The 23,229-nt window shown below is 43.5% G+C and overlaps 1 protein-coding gene across 1 annotated transcript in view; it reads left to right on the top strand.

Annotated features, from left to right (window-relative positions):
• The first annotated feature begins 7,580 nt into the window (after positions 1–7,580).
• CBL (Cbl proto-oncogene) overlaps positions 7,581–23,229 on the top strand; it is a 50,153-nt gene continuing 34,504 nt past the window's right edge. Inside the window, exons 1-2 of the mRNA XM_024196639.3 lie at positions 7,581–7,895; positions 17,272–17,519. Of these exons, the coding sequence (XP_024052407.2) occupies positions 7,749–7,895; positions 17,272–17,519 (395 nt within the window). The 5' untranslated portion in view covers positions 7,581–7,748. The remainder of the gene's footprint in view (positions 7,896–17,271; positions 17,520–23,229) is intronic.

Raw genomic sequence — 23,229 nt, 5'->3', positions numbered from 1 at the left:
GGTCAGTGACAAAGCTCTACCCTCACTTTAATTCTGGTTAAATGATAAGACCCTTATTGGAGATCTGAATGATGCCGGAGGCAGATGTGCCAGTAACACAATCACTCAATGTCTGCAGGGTTTGGCTTCTTTGGGTTAGATCTAAAACCCATTCCAGTCCACAGGAGTCTTTCCATGGATCTGAATGGGGTTTGGATCAGGTCCATAGTGGTTGTTATGTTTTGCCCAACAAAGAGAGCCTAATCTCCACAAGTTCTGTCCCTGGGGAGTGGTGGCATCATTGGGTTGCCCGTGACACCCTGTGGTGGTCACATGGGTTTGAATATTAGCCAGAATGCATTAGTATCTATGGGGAAAAGCCTCAAGAACATGGCACTCAATTGATGTGGAAATATCTGAGGTCAGTATAATCCTTAGGAAAACTCTCCCAGGTAATTAAAGCCAGGCAGGGAGTTGCCTGTTACAGAAATATTTATCAGCCCCCGAAGGGCAATGGAATAAAGTTTGTGAGTTTCATGTTAATGTGCATTGATTTATAGGAGGTTAGCTGGCATATCCCCACCCGCAACTGAAATGTTTGAAAGCAGTCCATTGGCCTGTTGGTACAATGCATCGGATCAGGGAATGAAATGGAATCTTTACAAGGAATGAACATCCCCAGAGCAGAAGGTCAACGTGAAGTTAGTGAGAATGAAGTGGTGCTTAGACCGTGAGCTGATCTTCTGGGCAGGGGGAATTTCACTTACCGCAATGAAACCGTTGTAGCTCCAGGTTTGGTGGAAGGAATTGCACAATACATTGCTGCTAGATAAGCAGTGCACCATCATGCAATGTGTATGCAACACCTGTGGCGATATAAGGCAATGCACCACAATGTAGATCATGCCTGTGAAACGTTACTGTGGCATAAGACAATGGCGACACAATGTGGGCACACAACACAGTGTTGTGGTATAACCAAACGGCAGGGAAGTTGTAACCTGTCCTGTAACGGGGTGGCCTGCCCCTTTAAGGGCCAGGAGGGCTGCAGCCACTCAACCCTGTTCAGGAAGCACTGTCCTGCTATATGTGTGTGTGGTGTTGGTCTGAGGGGGAAAGCCCGTCCAGCAGCTGAGGCTGACTGGGGAGGAGAGTAGATGGACTGTGCCTGTGGGATTAGAAAGCCTCTAGGAGCTGTCTTCGGACTGTAGCCTGCCACAACGCTTTGTAGGAGGGGTGGGGGTAGACTGGATCCAGAGCCCAGGTACCCTTAAGAGAGGTTCTTGCAGCTGAGCCCTACTGGTAAGGAAGAGGGCAGGGGCTGGGCTGGGCTGAAGAGTCCTTTGTTTTGTGCTTTCTGTTGTCTTTTGCCTGAGGACTCTATTACCCTGGAAGGGGTTGATCTGTCTAGAGGGGCCCCTCTGGAGCCAAGATATCTACAGTTGGAGTAGGTTGAAGAGTGTGGTGGGGAAGCTAGGGTATAGTAGCTCCAATTTCACACCATGGCATGAAGGGGTGCTCTGAGATGGTGTGTCTTGAACATGTCCCTTGTACAAACTATGCAGCAGTACATGTCCTTTCTATCCTGCAGGAAAGTTGCCGCCACTGCTAACTTGCAAGCAATTTCCACCGTTGCCATGGAATAGTTGAATTTCCAAGCAGAGGCAGGAGAAAGGAAGGTGCTGCTCTGAGTCATTTTTCCAGAACCCTCCAAAAGTGGACTTTACAAAGACAGAAGAGATCCACATCCCCAGAAAGGACACAATTTTAATGTAAGCAAGCACTAGGATGTAAATAAATTATTTATTCAAATTAAGTTGCAAAAACTGCATTGCCCAGTTTGCAGTATTTGATGGGCTTTCCCCCTTAAAGCCTCAGCTCCTGGAGTCATGTTACTTTCTGAGAATCTCAGTTGTTATTTAAAAGTAAAAACTAAACTTTTAGCCCTCATGGCTGTGGAGAAAAACTTCCTAATGTTCCTTTAATGTTCAAAAACCAGAAGGCAAAGCAAAGAACCCAACTTTTAAAACAAACACATGATTTTTTTTTTAGCCAATTTCATGATTTTTGATTGCTTGCAATACTGCCAAAAAGTCACAGTTCTACCAGCTTTGTTCTTCTCCCCTCATAACTCCCTCGGTAATCTCCCTTGAGTGTTTTCAATTCTGTTTTGCACATATTCAAACCTGCTCTGACCCATTGCAGAAGGGGGTGGGGGAATGAAGAAAGAAGTTGTATTAATTCCAGAGGAGGTTTCGCTTTTGGTGCCATTGCGAAATAGAGCATCCTAAAAGAAACCAGTAACAGACTCCAGTATGTTGGTTTTAGAACACTTTATTAACTGGCCATGTTTATTACAGCTGGCATCACTCAGGAGCCATCAGTTTCACGTCTCCATGGCTGGCTTTTTTTGCTGTAGGAGGCTTTATTCTTTGGACATAGGTTTGGGAAGCAATTAGCTTGATTCTCATTCTCAGTGATGCTGCTGCAAATCAGGAGTGGTAACCCTATGGAAGTAAACTCCATGGTTTTTTTTTTTTCCTTTTCTGGTAGAAAACTGCTGTAAAATGAGACTTGGGCCTGTGTGCTGTTTCCCAGATATACCTGATGGGATGGGGGGCAGAGGCAATCACCGAGTCTGTTCTCTGTGGAATTCAGTCATGCACCCAGCGCAGGATTTATTTATGTCTTGTTTAAAATTTTACACTTACTGTTTAAGTGTAAAGATACACATTTTGTGATATCTGTGAGGACCATAGTGTGAATCCTCCAACCCCTGGTGACAAGAGTGATCTCATTAGCTTCATTGGGACCACTTGTCCTAATAAGGGCTCACACATAGGACTAAAGTAGTCACAGCTTGACCTGGAGTAGGACAGACTTCACCCATTTACACAAAGATGGGTGAATCTAGAGGGGCCTGATCCAAAGCTGTTTGACTGCATCGGACTACGGATTACGCATGACAATCCCGATCCTGCAAATAGGGTGACCAGACAGCAAATGTGAAAAATCGGGATGGGGGTGGGGGGTAATAGGAACTTATATAAGAAAAAGACCCAAAAATCGGGACTGTCCCTATAAAATCGGGACATCTGGTCACCCTACCTGCAAACTTACCTAACTTTGCTAGCATGAGCCGTCCCATTCACACTAATGGGAACTCTTCTTGGGAGCAAAGTTCAGCATGTGTCAGGAGAGGAGCCATGGTCTCTTGCGACATGTGTGTTTTACAGCTTGTCACAAGGTAAACCCAAGTGTGGTCCTGAAGGCTTCTATTTGCAGAAGATGCAGGGTCAGTGGTGTCAACACACTGAAGGCCAGCTTCTATTTTTATACAATGTGGGGGGGGGGCGGGAGAGAAACCTCATGAGAACAGGGAAGTGTATGACTTTGACAAGAATGTCTGAGTATGCTGGTACCGTGATCTTTATTCTTTACAGAGGAATGGACAGAGATAAACACACCAGCAATGCCTGGGGGCCTCAAGGTGCAGGTTCAATTTAAGAGGAGGTAGCTTCTCTAGTCAACAGTTTCCCAAGGCAAAGTGAACCTGCAAGCCTTGCATTTCCCACACCCAGTGAGAGACTGCAATCTGCTTGCTTCATTTCCTGACTTTTCTTTATGTATTTACGCTGAAAATTTTCGATTTGAAGAAAAGGGAACCTGGCCTTTTGAAAAAGAGAAATGCTGCTCTCGTGCAATGGCTGTACAATAATTCTGCTCGCTGCAAAGGAAGATGGGGGTAGGTTGCTAATTGGGGAGGAGCGGTGGGGTCAACAATAAAACAAGCAAATCCTTTCTGCGTTGTTGCCTTCATAACACAAGTATAAGTGGGAGGGGATATCTTGGAGCCATAAGCATCAGGGTTTAAACCCTGAGTCCCTGGAATGTGCAGGTTCAGATGTTGGAGCCACTTCAGAAGCGGATGCATTGGGAACCAGGTGGTAATAGTGCAAGCTTCCTGTCTGCTCTGCATGGATATTAATGATCCCATGCAGCACTTTTTGGTAGGACGGGCATTTGCAGTGGAGTTCTTGGCCAACATTTCTCCTCCTCCTCCTCCTGGCCTGTAGGGTTCTATGTGCTGACTGCTGCCCTCCACCCTGAGGTCACTGCATTGCAGTGGTGCTGGTTATATGGGGCTCATGAGATGCTGTGATGGAGTGAAAGGTGCATTACATGGTGGGGGTTCAGCCATTTGTCCCTTGCCAGGGTACGGGGTGTGTCCCACACACAGGCTGGGCTGGGTGTATAAAAATCAGGATTATTATTTTCAAATGTAAATCAGTGTTTTTATTTACATGTTGCTAGTTCTCTACTTTCCACTCACTTTGTAGTCAAATTGCTAACATGGATGTCTCATACTTGTTCCTTTCATTTTTCTAATTGTTAATACAAATTCAGGTTTTACATAAATGTATTTTCCTACTAAGAAGTTTCACAGTTAAAATACTCATCAGTGCTGAAAAAGACAAGTCTGGGCCCTCTAACATCTGTGAGACTCCCTCATAAGCAAACAGCCTAGGCTATATTTGCAACCAACATCACCTTCTAATGTATTAAATTTACCCAGAAAAACTAAGCTGAACTGCATTGACCAGGTTATGCTCCTTCATCAGGGTTTGTAGTTTAAAATCAACAGGGCTTGTGCTCCCAAGTCACTCAAGCACTCTTGAAAATACATTTCTTGTGTACTGAAATAGGGCTTAGCCATCAGCAAGAGACTCCTGGTGCTTAGGCTGGGTTAGCCCTAATGTAGAGCTTGCTTCTTATAGAAGCTTCTATTACTTTTTGAAACTTAACATTGTAACTCATTTGTGTGTGTATGTTTAACCTGCTTCAACCTTGTAAATACCTCTCGTTTTCCTTTTCCTACTTTATCAATCTTTATTACGGGACTGGCTACAAGCATAGGTGCTGGAATTAGGGGTGCTGCTGCATCTCCTGGCTTGAGGTGGTTTCCATTCCAGACAGGGTTTACAGTTCCGGTCAATGGCTTTCCGCACCCCGGCCTACGCGCATTGTCTTGGGTGTGAGAGCTAAAGTGCAATTGACCGGGGGTAAGTGACTGGCTGTAATCTGAGCATTGCTGTGGTTCTGGGTGTGAGGGCCCATCTCAGGCTCAGCTGGGGGGTAAGAGAGTACGCGGGGCCCTCTCTGGGCTGTCAAGGGCCTAAGGACTGGTCGGTGGAAGCTCACTCGCCACCGCTTGCGGGTTTGTGCCCTGAGCCGGTACCGACTCCTGAGCCGCTGCGGGCACCACTACAGCATTATTTAAATCAGCCTGTTCTAAACTGCTCCACCATGGGGTGGGGGGGTGGTCTGTGTCTGCTCCCCACACCAGGCTGCCCTACCTAGCTCCCCAGCTCCAGCCCTCCCACTTCCTTCTTTCCCCTCCCCCTCCTGCGGGCTCTTGCCCACACTACGCTACCAGCACTCCCAGCTATCTTCGAGATACTACTGACTTCCTGAGGAAACTACAATCCATCGGTGATCTTCCAGAAAACACCATCCTGGCCACTATGGACGTAGAAGCCCTCTACACCAATATTCCACACAAAGATGGACTACAAGCTATCAGGAACAGTATCCCCGATAATGTCACAGCTAACCTGGTGGCTGAACTCTGTGACTTTGTCCTCACCCACAACTATTTCACATTTGGGGACAATATATACCTTCAAGTCAGCGGCACTGCTATGGGTACCCGCATGGCCCCACAGTATGCCAACATTTTTATGGCGGACTTAGAACAACGCTTCCTTAGCTCTCGTCCCCTAACGCCCCTACTCTACTTGCGCTACATTGATGACATCTTCATCATCTGGACCCATGGAAAAGAAGCCCTTGAGGAATTCCACCATGATTTCAATAATTTCCATCCTACCATCAACCTCAGCCTAGATCAATCCACACAAGCGGTCCATTTCCTGGACACTACTGTGCTAATAAGCAATGGTCACATAAATACCACCCTGTACCGGAAACCTACTGACCGCTACACTTACCTATATGCCTCCAGCTTCCATCCAGGACACACCACACGATCCATTGTCTACAGCCAAGCTCTAAGATATAACCGCATTTGCTCCAATCCCTCAGATAGAGACAAGCACCTACAAGATCTCTATCAAGCATTCTTAAAACTACAATACCCACCTGCTGAAGTGAAAAAACAGATTGACAGAGCCAGACGAGTACCCAGAAGTCACCTCCTACAAGACAGGGCCAACAAAGAAAATAACAGAACACCACTAGCTGTCACCTTCAGCCCCCAACTAAAACCTCTCCAGCGCATCATTAGAGATCTACAACCTATCCTGAAAGATGATCCTTTACTCTCACAGATCTTGGGAGACAGACCTGTCCTTGCTTACAGACAACCCCCCAACCTAAAGCAAATACTCACCAGCAACCACACATCACTGAACAAAAACACTGACCCAGGAACCTATCCTTGTAACAAAGCCCGATGCCAACTCTGTCCACATATCTATTCAAGTGACACCATCATAGGGCCTAATCACATCAGCCATACCATCAGGGGCTCGTTCACCTGCACATCTACCAATGTGATATATGCCATCATGTGCCAGCAATGCCCCTCTGCCATGTACATTGGCCAAACCGGACAGTCTCTACGCAAAAGAATTAATGGACACAAATCTGACATCAGGAATCATAATATTCAAAAACCAGTGGGAGAACACTTTAACCTGTCTGGCCATTCTATGACAGACCTGCGGGTGGCTATCTTAAAACAGAAAAACTTCAAAAACAGACTCCAACGAGAGACTGCTGAGCTGGAATTGATATGCAAACTAGACACAATCAACTCAGGGCTAAACAGGGATTGGGAATGGCTGAGCCATTACAAACATTGAATCTATCTCCCCTTGTAAGTACTCTCACACTTGCTTCTTATCAAACTGTCTGTACTTGGCTACCTTGATTATCACTTCAAAAGTTTTTTTTCTCTTACTTAATTGGCCTCTCAGAGTTGGTAAGACAACTCCCACCTGTTCATGCTCTCTGTATGTGTGTATATATATCTCCTCGATATGTTTCACTCAATATGCATCCGAAGAAGTGGGTTGTAGCCCACGAAAGCTTATGCTCTAATAAATTTGTTAGTCTCTAAGGTGCCACAAGTACTCCTGTTCTTTTTGCGGATACAGACTAACACGGCTGCTACTCTGAAACCTGTCTTTTTGCCTCTGTCCCCACAGTGCGCATGCCACCCGGGTGGGAGCACGCGCAGTACAAAGCACCGGGACATGGGGGCGGAGTCAGGGCTAATGAGCTGCCGGCTGGGCGGCTCGCAAGAGGGACGTTCCCTCCCCCCCGGGCGGTAGCGGAGTGAGCCCTGCCCTCAATGCGCGCTGGGCAGGCCGGGGCAACCAATCAGCGCGGGTGCCTCCTTAGCGAGGGCGCGCGCCGGGGCTGTGTCCCAGCCTCCAATTGGCGCGCGTGCTTTCTTCACGGGGGCGCGAGTCGGGCCCCCTCCCACGGCAGCCAATCAGCACGCGGCATTGCGAACCTCTTGGGGCCGGGTCGCGCGCGTCCTCCTTCCGCCCCCCCCCCTCCCCGCACCGAGGCGCGTCCCCGCTGTAGCCCCAGCTCCTGGTCCGGAGCTACCGCCTCCTCAGTCCCGTTCTCTCCGCCCGGCCGGGGAGGGCGCGGCCCGGGGGGCTCAGCCAGGCGCCCTCGGAGCCAGCGGGCGGGGGGGCACCCTGACCCCCACCGCTCCCCGCAGCCCCCCACCCATGGCGGCCCCTCTGAAGAAGGGCCCGGGCGGGCTGATCGGGCTGATGAAGGACGCGTTCCAGCCGCATCACCACCACCTGGGCCCGCACCAGCCCGGCGCCGTGGACAAGAAGATGGTGGAGAAGTGCTGGAAACTCATGGACAAGGTTGGGGGAAGGGAGGGCAGGATTTGGGCTGGGGGGAGGGGGGCAGGAGTGGGTTGGGGGGGCAGGGCTAGAGGTGGGGGAGGGGCTAGAGGTGGGGGAGGGGCAGGAGCGGGCCGGGGAGGAAGTAGGAACGAGGTGGGGGCTGGATTGGGCTGGAGATGGGGGAGGGGGCTGGAGATGGGGAGGGGCAGGATTGGGCTGGAGATTGGGGAGGGGGCTCAAGATGGGGAGGGGCAGGATTGGGCTGGAGATGGGAGAGGGGGCTCAAGATGGGGAGGGGCAGGACTGGGCTGGAGAGGAAGTAGGAGGGTTGATTGGGCTGGAGATGAGGGAGGGGGTGAGAGATGAGGACAAGAATGGGCAGGGGAGGGGGCGAGAGATTGGGGACAGGATTGGGTGGGGGGTGCGGAAGGGGGCTAGAGATGGGGCAGGATTGGGCTGGAGACGGGGGATTGGGCTGGAGATGGGGGCCAGGATTGGGTGGGGGATGGGGCTAGAGACGGGGGACAGGATTGGGCTAAGGAGAGGGGGCTAGATGGGGGAGAGGAATTTAGATTTTGGAGAGGTATGTGCTGTCCGGAGAGGCTGGGGCAGATGGTAGTGGTGTTCAGGAGAGGAGCAATATGTCAGAGGGAAGGCTGGACTTCAAGGGGGTGGTGGTTAGGGCGCTGGGGAAGATGGAGAGCTTGTTGAGTGGTGGGGGGGCTTGAGTGGTGGTCAGCACCATGGCAAACATACATTGCAGACATATTCTTGCCTCTGACCTATTTGTGGTAAACAGTACCCATGTAACTAGAGGAAGGATTTTGCTGAGGTTGGCCCACTTGCTTGTGAGTTCCAGCCCACTGTTGAGCATGGTCTGCTCTCTTGATGGCAAGACAGAGGTCTGGGATACCTTGGGAGTTTGGAGAGCTCTATTGAATGAGTAGTGACAATGCACTGGGACTCAGCATAGAGGCTTTTTATTAAAACAGTGAGTTTCGAGTACTAGTCATGACACCCTGTATAATTCCCTCTGTAATAAACATGCGGAGTTATGCTAAAATAAGGGAAATGAAATCTCATGCTTCATGGCATAAAATGATTGCTGCAGGAATCAAAGGAATCACTCCCACAACTTCCAGCACTACATATCCAAGTTCATTAATTTCTTTTGCCCCCAAGCATCAGGGAGGTGGCATGCTGGACTAGTTGGCTTGATGGTCTGACCGAATGTGGTAAATTAAGTCCTAGTACTGATGGGTATATTAGTAGAGGAGCCACTGCTTTAAATAGCCCTAGTCAGTGCTTAATTTTAATTCTAGAGAAATGTGCCATCCTAGTTTATACCTAGATGAGTGATACTGGCACTATTCTTCATGCCACAAATGGGCACAGTAATCCAGGAGGTAGGCTTAATGGGAATATATTTTATTATATTTTTTTGTAACCTTAGTTGTGACATCTTACTTTTCTGTTGTTAATTTCCATGGATAAGTGATGAGACTAAATTTGTATAGGATTGAGATATATTCGTATCTAAAATGAGTGACATACTTCATAATGCTAGGTTCAGTTGAAAGAATAGATTAGTGCACAATGAATGCAGTTAGAAAGCAGGTGGCGGTACTTTGGGGAGTGCTACACAATCCACCTTCCCCTCCGGGACAGAATGGGTAGGGCTGATGGGCAACCCTGCCGACCCATGCATTTCATCTTTCTTCCTCTTTTAACAGACAGCATTTATTTATTTTGCCTGAACTTATGTTGGCTGCCAATTCTACAACCTCATTTTGAAATGCCTTTGTTAGTAAATAGTGGCTGAAAGCTCTAGTTATGTGCTTAATAATAGTTAAAATATTAAAATCAGACTAAGACCCTGATCTTGCAGACTGATCTACATGCCCATTAACTTCAGCAGTTCTGTATAGACGTAACAGTCCGTTTACACACATTCTATTACAGGATTGGGCCTGAAATAGAATATCTGCTTCTTAACACAACAAATTGCCAACTGTTAACGAGGAATTGGTTGGGGAAAGTGCGAGGAGGTGGGGAGAACTTGTGAAAAATTTTGTGAAACTTTTCTGTTGTCGATTATCTGGCCATTTCAAATACGCACAAACTCAAATAGGCGTATAAGAAAATAGTTGATGGGTGCACGTATGATAAGGGATCTTACAGATCAGACAGATATGCTATATTTGTATCTGTACCGTGACCTAAATTCATTAACCCTTAAAATTAGTTGGTATCCTGCAAAAGCATTCAGGCATTGCTGTTCTTCAGGTGTGGCTAATGAATTTCCTACACAAGCGAACAGTTGTCCAAGAGCTGTATTCAATTCTCTCCGCACATTTTGACATGTCCCCAACTTCCATCTGAAGAAGTTTTATTTTTGTTTCATATTAATTTTGTCCCATGTTCTTCCCACAGTTGCCTTCGGTGACACATAATGAGGCCAAAGCTCCAGTGTTGGGCAGCGCTCCTTCGTATATCCAGTGGGATGTTCATCTTCAGTTACCTCTTTTTACTCATTATTTATGCCTTGGTTGTTGATGTGGGGTTCCGTAGTGAGGCTTGCATTGGGTTTCTTGACTTGTGACAAGGGCTTTATCAACTAGGATCCTCAAATTTTAACGAACAGCATTGTTATCTGTTAGAATTTGAAATAAATACTGTAGTTGTAGAGCTAATTATTTGACTGGTTACTGTACAGGCAACCAGCATATAATCCAAGTATTTAGAAAGTTCTGTTTTCAGTAAATCTCAAAATTTGACAGTTGCAAGAATAAATAAGCATGTCACTTTAAACAAAAATTGGACACTGCATAATCTCTTTCCAGTTGTTTAGATGGATCTCATTCATGGTATTCTGAGTGCATCTAGTATGTCAATGTTAGGCCTTGTCTACACTGGCACTTTACAGCACTGAAACTTTCACGCTCAGGGGGTGTCAAAAAACACCCCCCTGAGCAATGCAAGTTTCAGAGCTGTAAAGTGCCAGTGTAGACAGTGCCGCGTTCCCAGCGCTGGGAGTTACTCCCCTCGTGGGGGTGGTTTTTTTTACAGCCGCGGCGGCGCTTTAATGTTGGTAGTGAAGACATACCCTTAGTTGTCAGTGAAATCTTATGTTGGTTTGCCATCTGCACCCTCATAGCTTGTTTGGACTTCACTTCTGCAGCCCACTGCCTTATGTGAAAGCAGCCATTTAAATAACAAGTAAAATCACTAGCCAGATAAATGGTTGGTTTGGGTGTGGTGTTCAAAGTTTAGTTCACACTTTCGGGGAAAGTATACTCATACATTCCATTTCAGCCTTTGGCAGGTCCTTTTGACACTTGAGTGCAAGCTGTGGCTTGTCTGAGTTGTGTGGCCTGGTGCACCTTGTTTAGGAGCTAAAATAGTGTTTGGGCTGTGCTAGGCCTCTTTACCCCTTCCAAAAAAACAAACCTAAAATGACTTTGTCCTGACATAGAGTATCACTGATTGAACAGTTTTGTTCCCCATTGAAGGCCGCTTCTGTTCTATTTCATGAGGATAAAACAGTCCTTTTGAAAGCTGATGTATCTTCAAATATTTGGCCACTTTGTAGATTAATATTTATATATTAATTGCAGCTGGAGTCCCTGATCAGGCCCCTGTCATGCTAGGTGCTGTACAGATACAGAAGTAAGTACAGTCCATGTCCCAGAGAGTTTACAATATGTAGGTCAGACTCTTTAGGGCCACACCACCTACAGTTTTGTTAGAGTATCTGCCCCACTCTGGTAAACATTAAAATAACAAAACCTTGTACCTTTAATATGTTTCAATGCCTTTTGATGTGATTAAATAGGATCCTGGAATATGAGGTTGTAGTACAGTTTTTGAAACTTTGCTAAAGTAGGACAGGAAACCTTTTAAGTTCTTTAGGCAAGTATTTTGTCTTTGTTCTGTAAGACAAGAACTAGAGTATGATTGATTAACATGGTTATAAACACAGTTTGCCTATTCAAGTATGCAAGATTACACATGCTGCTATATTATATGCAGTTCTGGCATATAGCATCTGTTATATTGCACATCTGTATATTACCGTCCACCTTGAAATTTCACTCCTTTGTGTATTCTAGATGTTTGATGGCAACTTATGAACTTCATCTAAATCCAGCAGTTTGCTTTCTTATCTAGAGGTTGAATCATGCCTTTGAGGCTCTGCTGTTAGATGTCTTATGAGCCTTCAAAGTGCAGCGACAAATAGCACACTAAGCATCTCAGTCACTTCTTTGCACTGGCTGTAGCCATCCTATACATTTTTACTAGGCTAAAGTGGGAGGAACTGATTTCAGTCTCATTTATCCTTTTCCTCATCTTTTCACTGTGTTAAGCCATTAAAGCAGGGCTTAATATCAGAAAATTTATTAATGTAGGAAAGCGTCTTGGCAGGAGGGAGTCGCTTTATATATTTTTGTCGATAATGCAATTGATAATTTATCTTCAGAACCTAATCTAGGCAGCAGAATAATACAAATAACATCCAGGGTATGTCTACACAGTGTAGCTCGGAGTGAGCCTCCCACCCCAGGCAGACAGACTTGTGCTAGCAGGGCTCGTGCCGGCACACTAAAAATAGCTGTGTGGAGGTTGCAGCATTGGCAGAGGATTGGGCTAGGGTTGGCTTGAGCTAAGGTGGCTAATCCAAGACTCTGCCGATACCATGATGTCCACACAGCTATTTTTAGTGTGCTATCGCAAGTCTTTCTACCCAAGCTGGGAGGCTTGCTCCCTGCTGCAATGAAGACATTACCTAACGCTGTTCGTGGGCATTTGAGGAACTGGTTGTGGAAATTCTAAAATACTTAGAGGGGTTTTGTAACTGGATGGGACGGAAGAATAGTAGATTTCACATTACAGGATGGAAAAGAAACTGGTAGCGGCTGAGCTAAAATGGCAAACACCTCTCTAACCTAAATATGGATGTAATTCAGCACATTTTTATATTTAACATCTGGAAATTTTGTTGCAAGTCACCCCTAATAGTAGTGATGTGGTCAGGTGTGGCTTTGGCGGAGGCTGAGAAGTTGATAGGTACTGAGTTGCTGATGTTTCAAAGAAAAAGTAGTTGCTTGACTTTGGGGGGAAAATGGAGCTATATAACTTTGTTGTTCAAAAGGAAGAAAACTTCAAACTCCTCATAGGTCTGTTTAGGAAAACAGTGTTGGAAGGGAAATAGGAGTTGGGAAGTCAATAGAGAGAGATCTATCACTCCTAGGTTGTTTGGGTTTTTTTTGTTTTTGTTTCAAGGTTACTGTCAAATCATAACTTGCAAACAAATTTTTGCACCTATGTTGTTAACCTCCTGAACTCTTTTTACTTACCCTTGTTACAAGTCCTAAAGAATAGAGAAGAAATTATTTTTTAGTTTTTTGTTTTTTTTTACTTAGTGCTTTTGACAGCACTTTGTGAAGTCGGTTTCACTGTTTCCTCATTCTAGTCATAGTTCCCCTATTTTTGTGAGTCTTTTTGTGTGTGTGTGTGTGTGTGTGTGTGTGTCCCTTTTACAAAGCTAGAGGAAAATGTAAAAATCCAGTATACTTGTAGTTATTTATGCTCTTTGTTAATGTTTTTCATTTCTTTCAGCTTGGAAACGGAAAATCAATTTCAGTACTGTTTGTAGTCAGTTTAATTTTCAGGTGCTCCTTGCTGAGAGTTTAAAACATTGCAAGGGAATGTGTTTGTTCACAAACAACTGTTTTCATTTAAATGCTTAAAAATATAGAAACATTTCTGTTGGTAAAAGCTTTAGTTTTAAAATAGTTTTACAGAGAGACCAAATTTCAGTTGACAGTGTCCATTTAAGACCACAGCTATTTTTAAGTCACTTAAAAAAACAGAAATGACTTCGCTTTACTGTGAGCACACCTAATGTAAGGTATTTGTTGTCTTTCTGGATTCACTGTGGTAGCTGCCAATCATGGGGAGAGAATGAATGGAGTGCATGGTAACTTGCTAATACGCTGCTGGTTTCCCAGAGCTGTGAACATTCCTTTTAATGTTATCACGATGCTGCAAGTGCACAGGTAGAGAAGTAAACAAAGTGCAACTTCTTTTTTTTTTTTTCTGATGTATTAAGAACAGTCAGTTTGCTAAATGACAGTTCGTAGGCAAGTAACTTTATATTTGAGGCTGATATTGGTTGCTTTTAAAACCACGTATGGGGAGTTGTGAACTTCAGCTCTTGAAATAGGTGTCCGTTTGGTGAATAATTAAACTTATTTAAAATTCATCAGGTAATAAAACCAAAGTTTTTCAGCTTTTCTTGTCTGTAAACCATTTACTTTGGATATTCATACGGGGTATTTTAATGAAAAAGTTTTATAGAGGTTGTGAGAATATGACCTGTCTGCAGAATTTGTTGCTTTTCTGAGAAAACATGTCGGATATTAATATCAATATCAAATAAGTCTGTGTAGTTACTGACATGCAGTAGGTCTGCTTCCTACATAGCTGGATAGTTTCAAGAGATAACAGCCTGTGCCATTTCCTATTATAGCTGACCCAGAGAAATGACTGTTCTGTGTTTTTGACTTGTCTGCTTCCTTCATGTGGTTTCCCTACAACACACCAAGAATAGTTTTAAACCCAATTGTTTAAATAACAAACTAGATCTGTAGGAGCAATAATGGTGCTATATCTGTAGCTTGCTTTGGGGACGTGTTTAGGATCCTTCCATGCTGTCAAGTGAAACTATGGTCTCAGAAGACAATTGTGTCATTCCCTGATAAGGTTCATTTTACAATGTATGAAAGAAGCACCAACTGCAGCAGCAGTCTTGTGATAACTCCTCTCCTTGTTTAGATCTCCTAGTATTTGTCAGTTCAGAATGGAGGGGAAGTTTATTTGGCTAGATTATTTCCCACCTGTACATTTGGTGCTCCTCCAGAGTATAATTCCTTCTCATTATGAGAATCATATTCACCTGTCTGAGACTTGATGCAGTCAGTCAGTCATTCCTTTGATGGAAATTGAAGCCTCTCAGTGGAGCCATGCATTATTAGAAGACGTGTAACTTCTCCACACTGTGTTTCTTGCACGTATCCTAGAAGGCTGAGTGAAATGCTAGAGCTCCATTTCAGACTAAATTAGTTATTTGGTTTAAATATTTACTTTTCAGTCACAGCTCGTGAGGCAAAAGTAATGGAATAAGTGTTTAAGTGTGTAATATAGCGATCCAGTTAACTTTTTCAGAATGTTACCTGATAGCATCTAGTAGTTTTTTACCAGGTTTTGTGAAGGTGATGTTCTGCATAGTGGCACCGGGTTGTTCTTGGGGCTTTCTTATCTACCTTCCTAAAGCCTTCTGAAGAAAGTGATCTTCTGCAGAATTTTGATGAGATCTGCTTTGTAATATCCTTTTGCACATCACTGGTGTCAAGTTAGACCTCAGTCATGCCTTTTGATAGTAGGAAGTCGAAACAGTGTTTTTACACTTCAGTAGAAAGCCTTAGGAAATTATTGCACCAGCCTTATTTTATGTTTGAAGTAAACGCTCCAAAGACTGGAGCTGTTAGTTGAGTCTTATTCCCAATTGCTTGTTTTTGTCTTTTCGAAAAGATGGCTTTAGAACAAAAGCGCTGAATATTGCTTTGTCATGCTAAGCCAGTATTTCAGCACTTTGTTGGAGCTCAGAGAGCCCTAATAACTTAGAAAGTTGCATTATGTCTTCTGTAGCTAGCTTTCTCTCTCCCTTGACTGGGTAATAGAGAATCTTGGCTGTGATGGATACAGACAAGGCCTTTCTCTGTGAGGTGTATGATCCTTTTTTAATACTGTTTTTCCTATTGATTAAACTTGTTTTCATGAGCTTTGTCATGTAGTCGCTCTATTGTAGAGCACTAACGTTCAGAGAGCTGTCTGGTCATATACGGTTACGGCATCAGCATTCTCTTTGCGGGTTGAATGAAATTTTTCTATTCAGTTATGGTGCCTAACCTGTTAAGTAGAAGCAAAAATAGATGCATATAAAATGGCAAAAAGTTTCCTTACTGATAAGCCTATTAATTTGTTTTGCACAGTGTACTTGTGGAATAATTGACTCAAATTCTTACTAGCTAGGAATGTGTAGATAATCTTACTGCTGTAATACAAATTAGAAAACCTTTCCATTAGAAAGAGTAGGTATTAAGGTAGTAAGAAAAAATTAATCTCCAAGACATGCAAGGTAATTTGCTAGAAAGTAGGTTACCATCGTCTAATTAACTTTCATTTCATCACTGACAAGTAAAACTAGAGCAGCAAGTGCTTTTGTGAACAGATTCTCACAAGGGAGAGAAATAACTGCAGAGGGTCAAATTCTGCTCTCACATTTGCATGCAACTTATGAAGTCAGTGGAGACGCATATCTGGGGACCCAGAACTATGTTCCTGTCAGTAAGCTGTTTACCGCTAAAGTTAATAGAGTATTTCAAATGAGATTTGCGGGTCTCTGCTTTCTGTATAGAAAACCTTTTTTTGTGTTCACTGTTGATAGCTGTATAGTTGCTTTTATGCTTGTCATTCATTGTAAATGTATACATTCTGGGTCAAGTTTTTCATTCAAGTGGACCCCAGTAGTAATGTATTCTCCATTATAGGGCTTGTGTACACAGGGAAATTTACTGGAATGATTATTTTTATGTCACATATAAACTAAACTGGAAAAAGACACTGTTATTCTGGAGCAAGAGTGCCCACGTGGGGAGTTATATCAGTATAGCTACAGCGGTATCATTATACCAGTACATTTCCCCATGTAGACAAGCCCCAAGTCTGGATCATATCTTTTTGGCAGAAGTATCTGGCAAGACAGCAGCTTCGTCACCAAAGACTACCTAAATCAGTGGCTCTCAAATGTTTGTACTTTCACACAGCAAGTCTCTGAGTGCGACCCCCCCCCCCATAAATTAAAAACACTTTTTTATATATTTAACACCATTATAAATGCTGGAGGCAAAGCAGGGTTTGGGGTGGAGGCTGACAGCTCGTGACCCCCCCATGTAATAACCTTGTGACCCCCTGAGGGGTCCCGACCCCCAGTTTGAGAACCCCTGACCTAAATGATCTAATGAAATATTATTGCATCCAATATTTTCAGATTAATTTTGTGAGAGATGTAACCTTCTGGAACCTAGACGTCAGTGCTCATGAAAACATGTTAGTCTGCGGATTGCGATTTTTATAATGGGTGGAAATCTGTTCAGGGACTAGTGCGTTTGGGCAGATGCAGTATAATGTGAAATTATTTATATTTCAGCATATCTTCTTTTGCATTTCAAGCCATGTCACTGATCATCTATTTAAACAATATTTACTTGTAATTTTTAAATAGTTTTAAAATCTCAAAATGGTGACTTTTCCCATTATTCATTTATTGCAGGTGGTGCGTTTATGTCAGAACCCAAAACTGGCACTGAAGAACAGCCCACCCTATATTCTAGATCTGCTACCTGATACGTATCAGCATCTACGAACCATCCTGTCACGCTATGAGGGGAAGATGGAGACCCTAGGAGAAAATGAGTACTTCAGGGTCTTCATGGAGAACCTGATGAAGAAGACCAAACAGACCATCAGCCTCTTTAAGGAAGGGAAGGAGAGGATGTATGAGGAGAACTCTCAGCCTAGGTAATGGGGAAAAGTTACTACAAATACTTGTAGCACAAGTCTAGCTGAGTGAGTGAGACCTTGAATTGAACAGCTTGGTAGTTGGTATGTGGGAAGGAAGAAATCAGTGGTGAAGAGATTTAAGGTTAGCTGGAGAGGGTAAAGTTTGAAGTAAAATATTATTCTGTGCTGGAATGAAGGCAACGAGAGGACATGAATATGAAGAGAGATTCATATTCCAGATCTGATCATTCCTGGCTGTGACTTAGCTTTCATTTGAGTTACACTGGTATAAAGAATAAGATTTATGTTCTGAATCGGTTTTCAAATTTATGTATGAGATGTACCTGAGTACAGCTCCATGCCAAAGTAAAGAGCACCAATAAGGTTCTTTTGTATGTAAATCTGTAAAGACTTCAGAATAGCTTGTTCTGTGGTTTAAAACTAAGTACTTAATATTGAAAGACTTAATTTTACAAACTTTAATTGTTGGAGTCGTGACCTCTCTCTGTTAATTTGATTGTAGTTCTGGAGGTTTGATGAAGGAAAAAAAAACACCCTGAAGCGTAGGAGGCAGAGGGAAGGAAATCAAGAGATTGTCCTACACTTCTCTCACTTCTCTTTCATACCATACTAGAATTTGAAGTTAGGGTGAAGCTCTGATTTGCACATAATTGATCTATTTTGAAATGAAAGGAACCTGAGCATATTCAGAGGTCTCCGAGGGAGAGGCGTGTTCTTTTGGCAAGTCACTTTATCAGTGGCTTAGTAATGTCCTATTACTAAAAGTAGTATGCATATATGGCCGCTACTTTAGCTGTTGGATACAACTGAGAGCAAGGTTTTGTTGACTAACATCAACAAAGTAGAGATAGACAGGACTGCTCTTGGGTGCCTCCATTTGTTTTTCGTTGAAGATTCTTAAAGGGTAGCGGTGGGGAATTTTTCTCTTCCCTGAGAGTGCGGTTCTATAGGTTTCCATCTTGTCACCCTTCTCGTTTAATCTGCATACTTGGGTGTTGCAATGTTTATTGGGGAAACATGGTGGTTTTGGCATGCTGATACTTTACACCTCATCTGACCCAGCTATAGTAGTTCAGTTTGCTGCCTTACCTAGTGACTTCTTGAGATTGGAGAAAAGGATGGAGGGCTAGACTCTGTCTGATAAAACATGGCGGTGGCTGGGTGGCTTGGAAAACAACCAGAAAATGTGATGAGAATATTTGCTCCTTTGTCAGTGAGGATACGTCTGTTTGCAGGCTAGGTGGCTGGTTAGACTTCTAGCTGCTTTTACATGGTCAAGTGTCGGTAATAGAGTGACTTCTTTTCGTCTACAGATGACCATGAGTTTGACTGTTTTGGATTCAAATGTTACACTTGTCATCCATGCCTTTATTACCTCAATTTAAACTACTTCATTACTGAAGCTGGTGCAGAATTTGGCAGACCACTAATTAAGTGAGGTATCTCACCATAAGCATGTTACACCAGTGCTCTGTGATCTGCATTGGCTGCCTGTTGGTTTCTGGGTGGATTTTAAGTGGTTGGTTTTGAATTATAAACTCTAAATAGACTGAGGCCTGCCTACGTGTGAGGTACCTCCTCCTTCCTTGTGCCCAGCTGTCACAGCTGAGATCAGCAGACACTTGAGCTGGAGTCCCCTAAGTATAAGAAATGGGAGCCAGGGATGGGGGTGGAAAGGTTACCAGCAGGAGGTCCTCTTTGTGGGCACTTTGACATTGGAACTTGCTCCCCACTTGGACCAAAATAGCCTGAATGTGAAGGGCATTGCAGCATGCTCAGGAGGTTATCTGTTTTCTCTGGCTTTTATGGAGGGAGGAGATGTATGGTCACTTTAAGTGGCAAGAGGTTGATGGAGGGAGGGAGGGGGAAGGGTTAATTCTAATTTATATTTATTTAGCCACTGGTGGTACAAGATAATGGAGGGAGTCGTAGAAAGTGTATATTTGTATTGAACTATTTTCAAAGGGCGCCTAGGGCAATGGAATAGGTGCAGTTTATTCTTTATGTACAAACTGAAGTAAGTAGAAAAATGTGGAACTAGCTGGATCAGTTGAATTTAGTTGCAACTGAATGACTTAAGTGGATGAAGCCTTTGCAGCTATTTGCTTCTAATATTTTTGAAACCAAAATGGGAAGTGATGGAGCCACTTTGCATAAATGTTTCTTGATGATTTTTTATTTTAATGTATTCATGTAATATGGCTTCATTATTACTGTTTTGATTTCCCCCTTTCCATGACCACTCGGGGGTTTAAGTAGTACTCTGTTAAGTTATTTTACTTTTAGATGGTGCCTCACTAAAAATCTCTTCATAGCGATTTGAAGTTTTCAGGTAATTTCTTGAATGTGGGAGGGGAAAATGGAACTAAAAGCTGCTGTTTAGCATTGCTTTTTGACAAATTTGTGATTTTGATTAGCAAGGATTATGCTACACTTCAGAGTTTGCTTCAAAGCTGTAAATCTATCTGCCTTTAAAATTTAATTCCAATTTTCTGTCGAAGGATTTCAAGGTTTGGGGCCAGTATAATGAGTGAAGCCAAATTAAACTACTGGATTGTCCCTTAAGGGAAAATTGCTGCTTCTATAGACTCTGATTGACTCTTCATAGATATCAGAATTGAAACGAGGGGTAGGGCAGGGAAGACTTCTCAACTGGAAACACTTGAATATGTATGAAAAGTTTAAAAAAAAAAAGTGGATGAAATAGGGAGGGGGCTTGAGCACGCATGCCTAGGCGATAACTCACTTTTAGCTTGACATATTATGGGAGTGAGAGTGTTCAATGTAAACCTGCAGTCATTTCAGCTTAGCTCAAATCAAAACGTGCATGATGCAAGAAGCATTTGTCACCATGGATTAACTGTGTAAACTGTATTTTAATTAAAACTGGCCTTTGGGTCTTTTGCTGGAGTTTTCTATCTTGCTGGAAAACCTTTTGGGACACTGGCAACCTGGGAACCCAAGGTAAGACTGTAAACTGCTCTGCTGTGTAGTGAACTGCACAAACACTTCAATGTAAGGTTAATTTTAAACCTTTCGTTAAGAGCTTTTTGATTGGAAACTAGCTTGCTTTGGGCTCCTGTGCCATCACAAATGACCTTGTCCAGATCAATCCACCTTTAGTACTAGGCTCAGAAGTGGTACAGTACTGAACATACACTAGAGTACGCTAACCTGTTGATTGTTTCAGTACTCTGATCCATCATCTGAGCAGATGCCAACTGACAGGCAACATCAATTGTTTAAGTCCAAAATTTTAGCCACAAGAATTGATCTTCTGACTTCTGTTCCCCAGGTAGTTCCATAGCACTGACATGAGAGAAGCAAAGAAGAAAAAAAATAACTGTACAGAGTTAAAACAAAAATGCATATTTCAGCTAATATTCAAAGCACGTTAATTGACAAGAGGGATATTCCAAATTGGTACATATGAGCTGCAAAACGAGTGCTTTTGCAGGCAATTTTACTGTCTGCCAGATGGGATCCGACTAGCAGTCCCTCTCTAGAGTCGTGTTTCTGATGGATTGACAATCAGACACTACATCTGCAGAAGTGAAAATTTTTGGCCTGTCAGAATTGGTAAGCATGCTGGTATAATTAAATCACAGCCCTGCTTCTTTCACCTTCTCCTTCCTTACTCTCCATCCATCTCTCAACCCAGAAAGAAGTAGTCACTGTTGTGTGAATTAAGCAGTTTTCCTCGGACTACACTTTAGGTATGCTTTAGCCCAGGGGCTGGCAACCTTTCAGAAGTGGTGTGCCGAGTCTTCATTTATTCACTCTAATTTAAGGTTTTGCGTGCCAGTCATACATTCTAACGTTTTTGGAAGGTCTCTTTCTAGAAGTCTATAATATATAACTAAACTATTGTTGTATGTAAAGTAAATAAGGTTTTAAAAATGTTTAAGAAGCTTCATTTAAAATTCAATTAAAATGCAGATCGTATCAGTTTAGTGTGATCCTTGCCCTTGCTTTTCCTTGCTGAGTTTTCCCATGTCTGGCACCTGTTTGGATACTTTAAGCTGCACACAGGCTTCTGAGTGATCAGTTGTTAACTGGCTCCAAGAGGGACAGAGGACAGATTTCATGTTTGAAAATACCTGTTCACACAGGTATGTGGATCCAAATGCTGAAAGCATCGCAAACGCAATTTTCTTCAAACAATTAAATTTCACTGGCAGGGACATCCAGCAACTCCCTGCTCTCCATGTGTCAGTATATAATGCCTGCATCTGTAACTTTCACTCTATGCATCCGAAGAAGTGAGGTTTTTACTCACGAAAGCTTATGCCCAAATAAATCTGTTAGTCTTTAAGGTGCCACCAGACTCCTTGTTGTTTTTGTAGATACAGACTAACACGGCTACCTCCTGATACAGGTCAGAATAGAGGCCCCATGATCTCTCTCAGTAGCTTCAAGTGCCCTCTGCAGATCTCCAAATTTTGATGCCCACAATTCTGAGTTTTTTAACTGAATGAGCTGCATTTCGAAATCTTCAACACCCATCCACTGAAATACAGACCAATCCAAGTCACTTTTTTTTGAACCAGGTTTAATTAGAAAAGAAAGCATTGGGCCAAGTAGGTGGAAATCTTGAAATCTGTCAGAAAATTATGATTCCTGTTCTTGCACGTACCTTCTAATCTCAACATCAAACACAGTGCGCTGTTCCACATGGTGTGATAGTGATGTAAGCAGGAAATCAGGACTTAAAAATATCCCAGCACAGTGGCGCTGCAACAATTTTTAAGGTGGGGGTGCTGAGCTGCGCCCCCTCTTGCCCCGTCTGTACCTCTCACTGCCCCAGGCTGGGGCCGGCGGCAGAGCCCCCTGGACTGGTGGCCGGGATCCGGGGCCAGCAGACGGAACCCCGGCTGGCAGGGGGCTGGCGGCCGATACCCCAGGCCAGCAGCGGAGCCCCCCAGACTGGTGGCCAGGGCCCACGCAGTGTGAGTGCCACTGAAAATCAGCTCGCGTGCCGCAGGTTGCTTACCCCTGCTTTGGCCAGTGGGCAGTCATGAGCATGGTAGCTCTCTCACTCTTCCCATATTTCTTCAATGGGTGAAAAGGCATGGTTGGTTAGAATAGTCTAGAACATATGAATGATTCAGGCACTAACTCAAGATATCACATGTGTACAGAATATGGATTCTCTGGTTCAGATGGGAACGCTTTCAGATGTGCTTGTTGAACCTTCCGTCTTCAGCAGTGTGCGCCAATTATTGCGTTCTAGCTTGCTGTCAGGTGTCATTTAGGAACTGATTACTGTAAATTTTGGAAATCAACCACAAAATCGTAGGAGATTTAAGGTAAACTGATTGTGCTTTAAAAATAAGTTGAGCTCCCCACATTGTTGTAGAAGTTTGTCATCAGCTGTTTTAGAACAAGCCAAGAACCCTGAATAAGAGTCTGGCATTCTTGTTCGTACTTCTTGATACGAGGTAGCATTATATACATCCTCTTGGCAAGGAAAGATGTTTCTTATTTTGTTCTTTCTTTGTTTGTTTGCCCTGGCCAGTTATAACATGTTTGAAAACATTCTGTTTTTTCCTATCTCAGTTTTGCTATCGTTCAGCCTATTAAATGTTATTGCTTTCCATATTCTCCTTTACCCTGGTTTGCATGTTTCCTGTAGTCCTCAATTTAAACATTTATCTTCCTTCCCATCTTCTGAATTTAGCAATCACTTTGTTTCGTTCCCCAAAAT

Source organism: Terrapene carolina, unplaced genomic scaffold (assembly GCF_002925995.2).
Source record: "Terrapene carolina triunguis isolate 2854851 unplaced genomic scaffold, T_m_triunguis-2.0 Scaffold374, whole genome shotgun sequence".
Taxonomy (NCBI): domain Eukaryota; kingdom Metazoa; phylum Chordata; order Testudines; family Emydidae; genus Terrapene; species Terrapene triunguis.
Note: the sequence above shows the minus strand (reverse complement) of the source record. Positions and strands in the feature narration are given on the sequence as shown.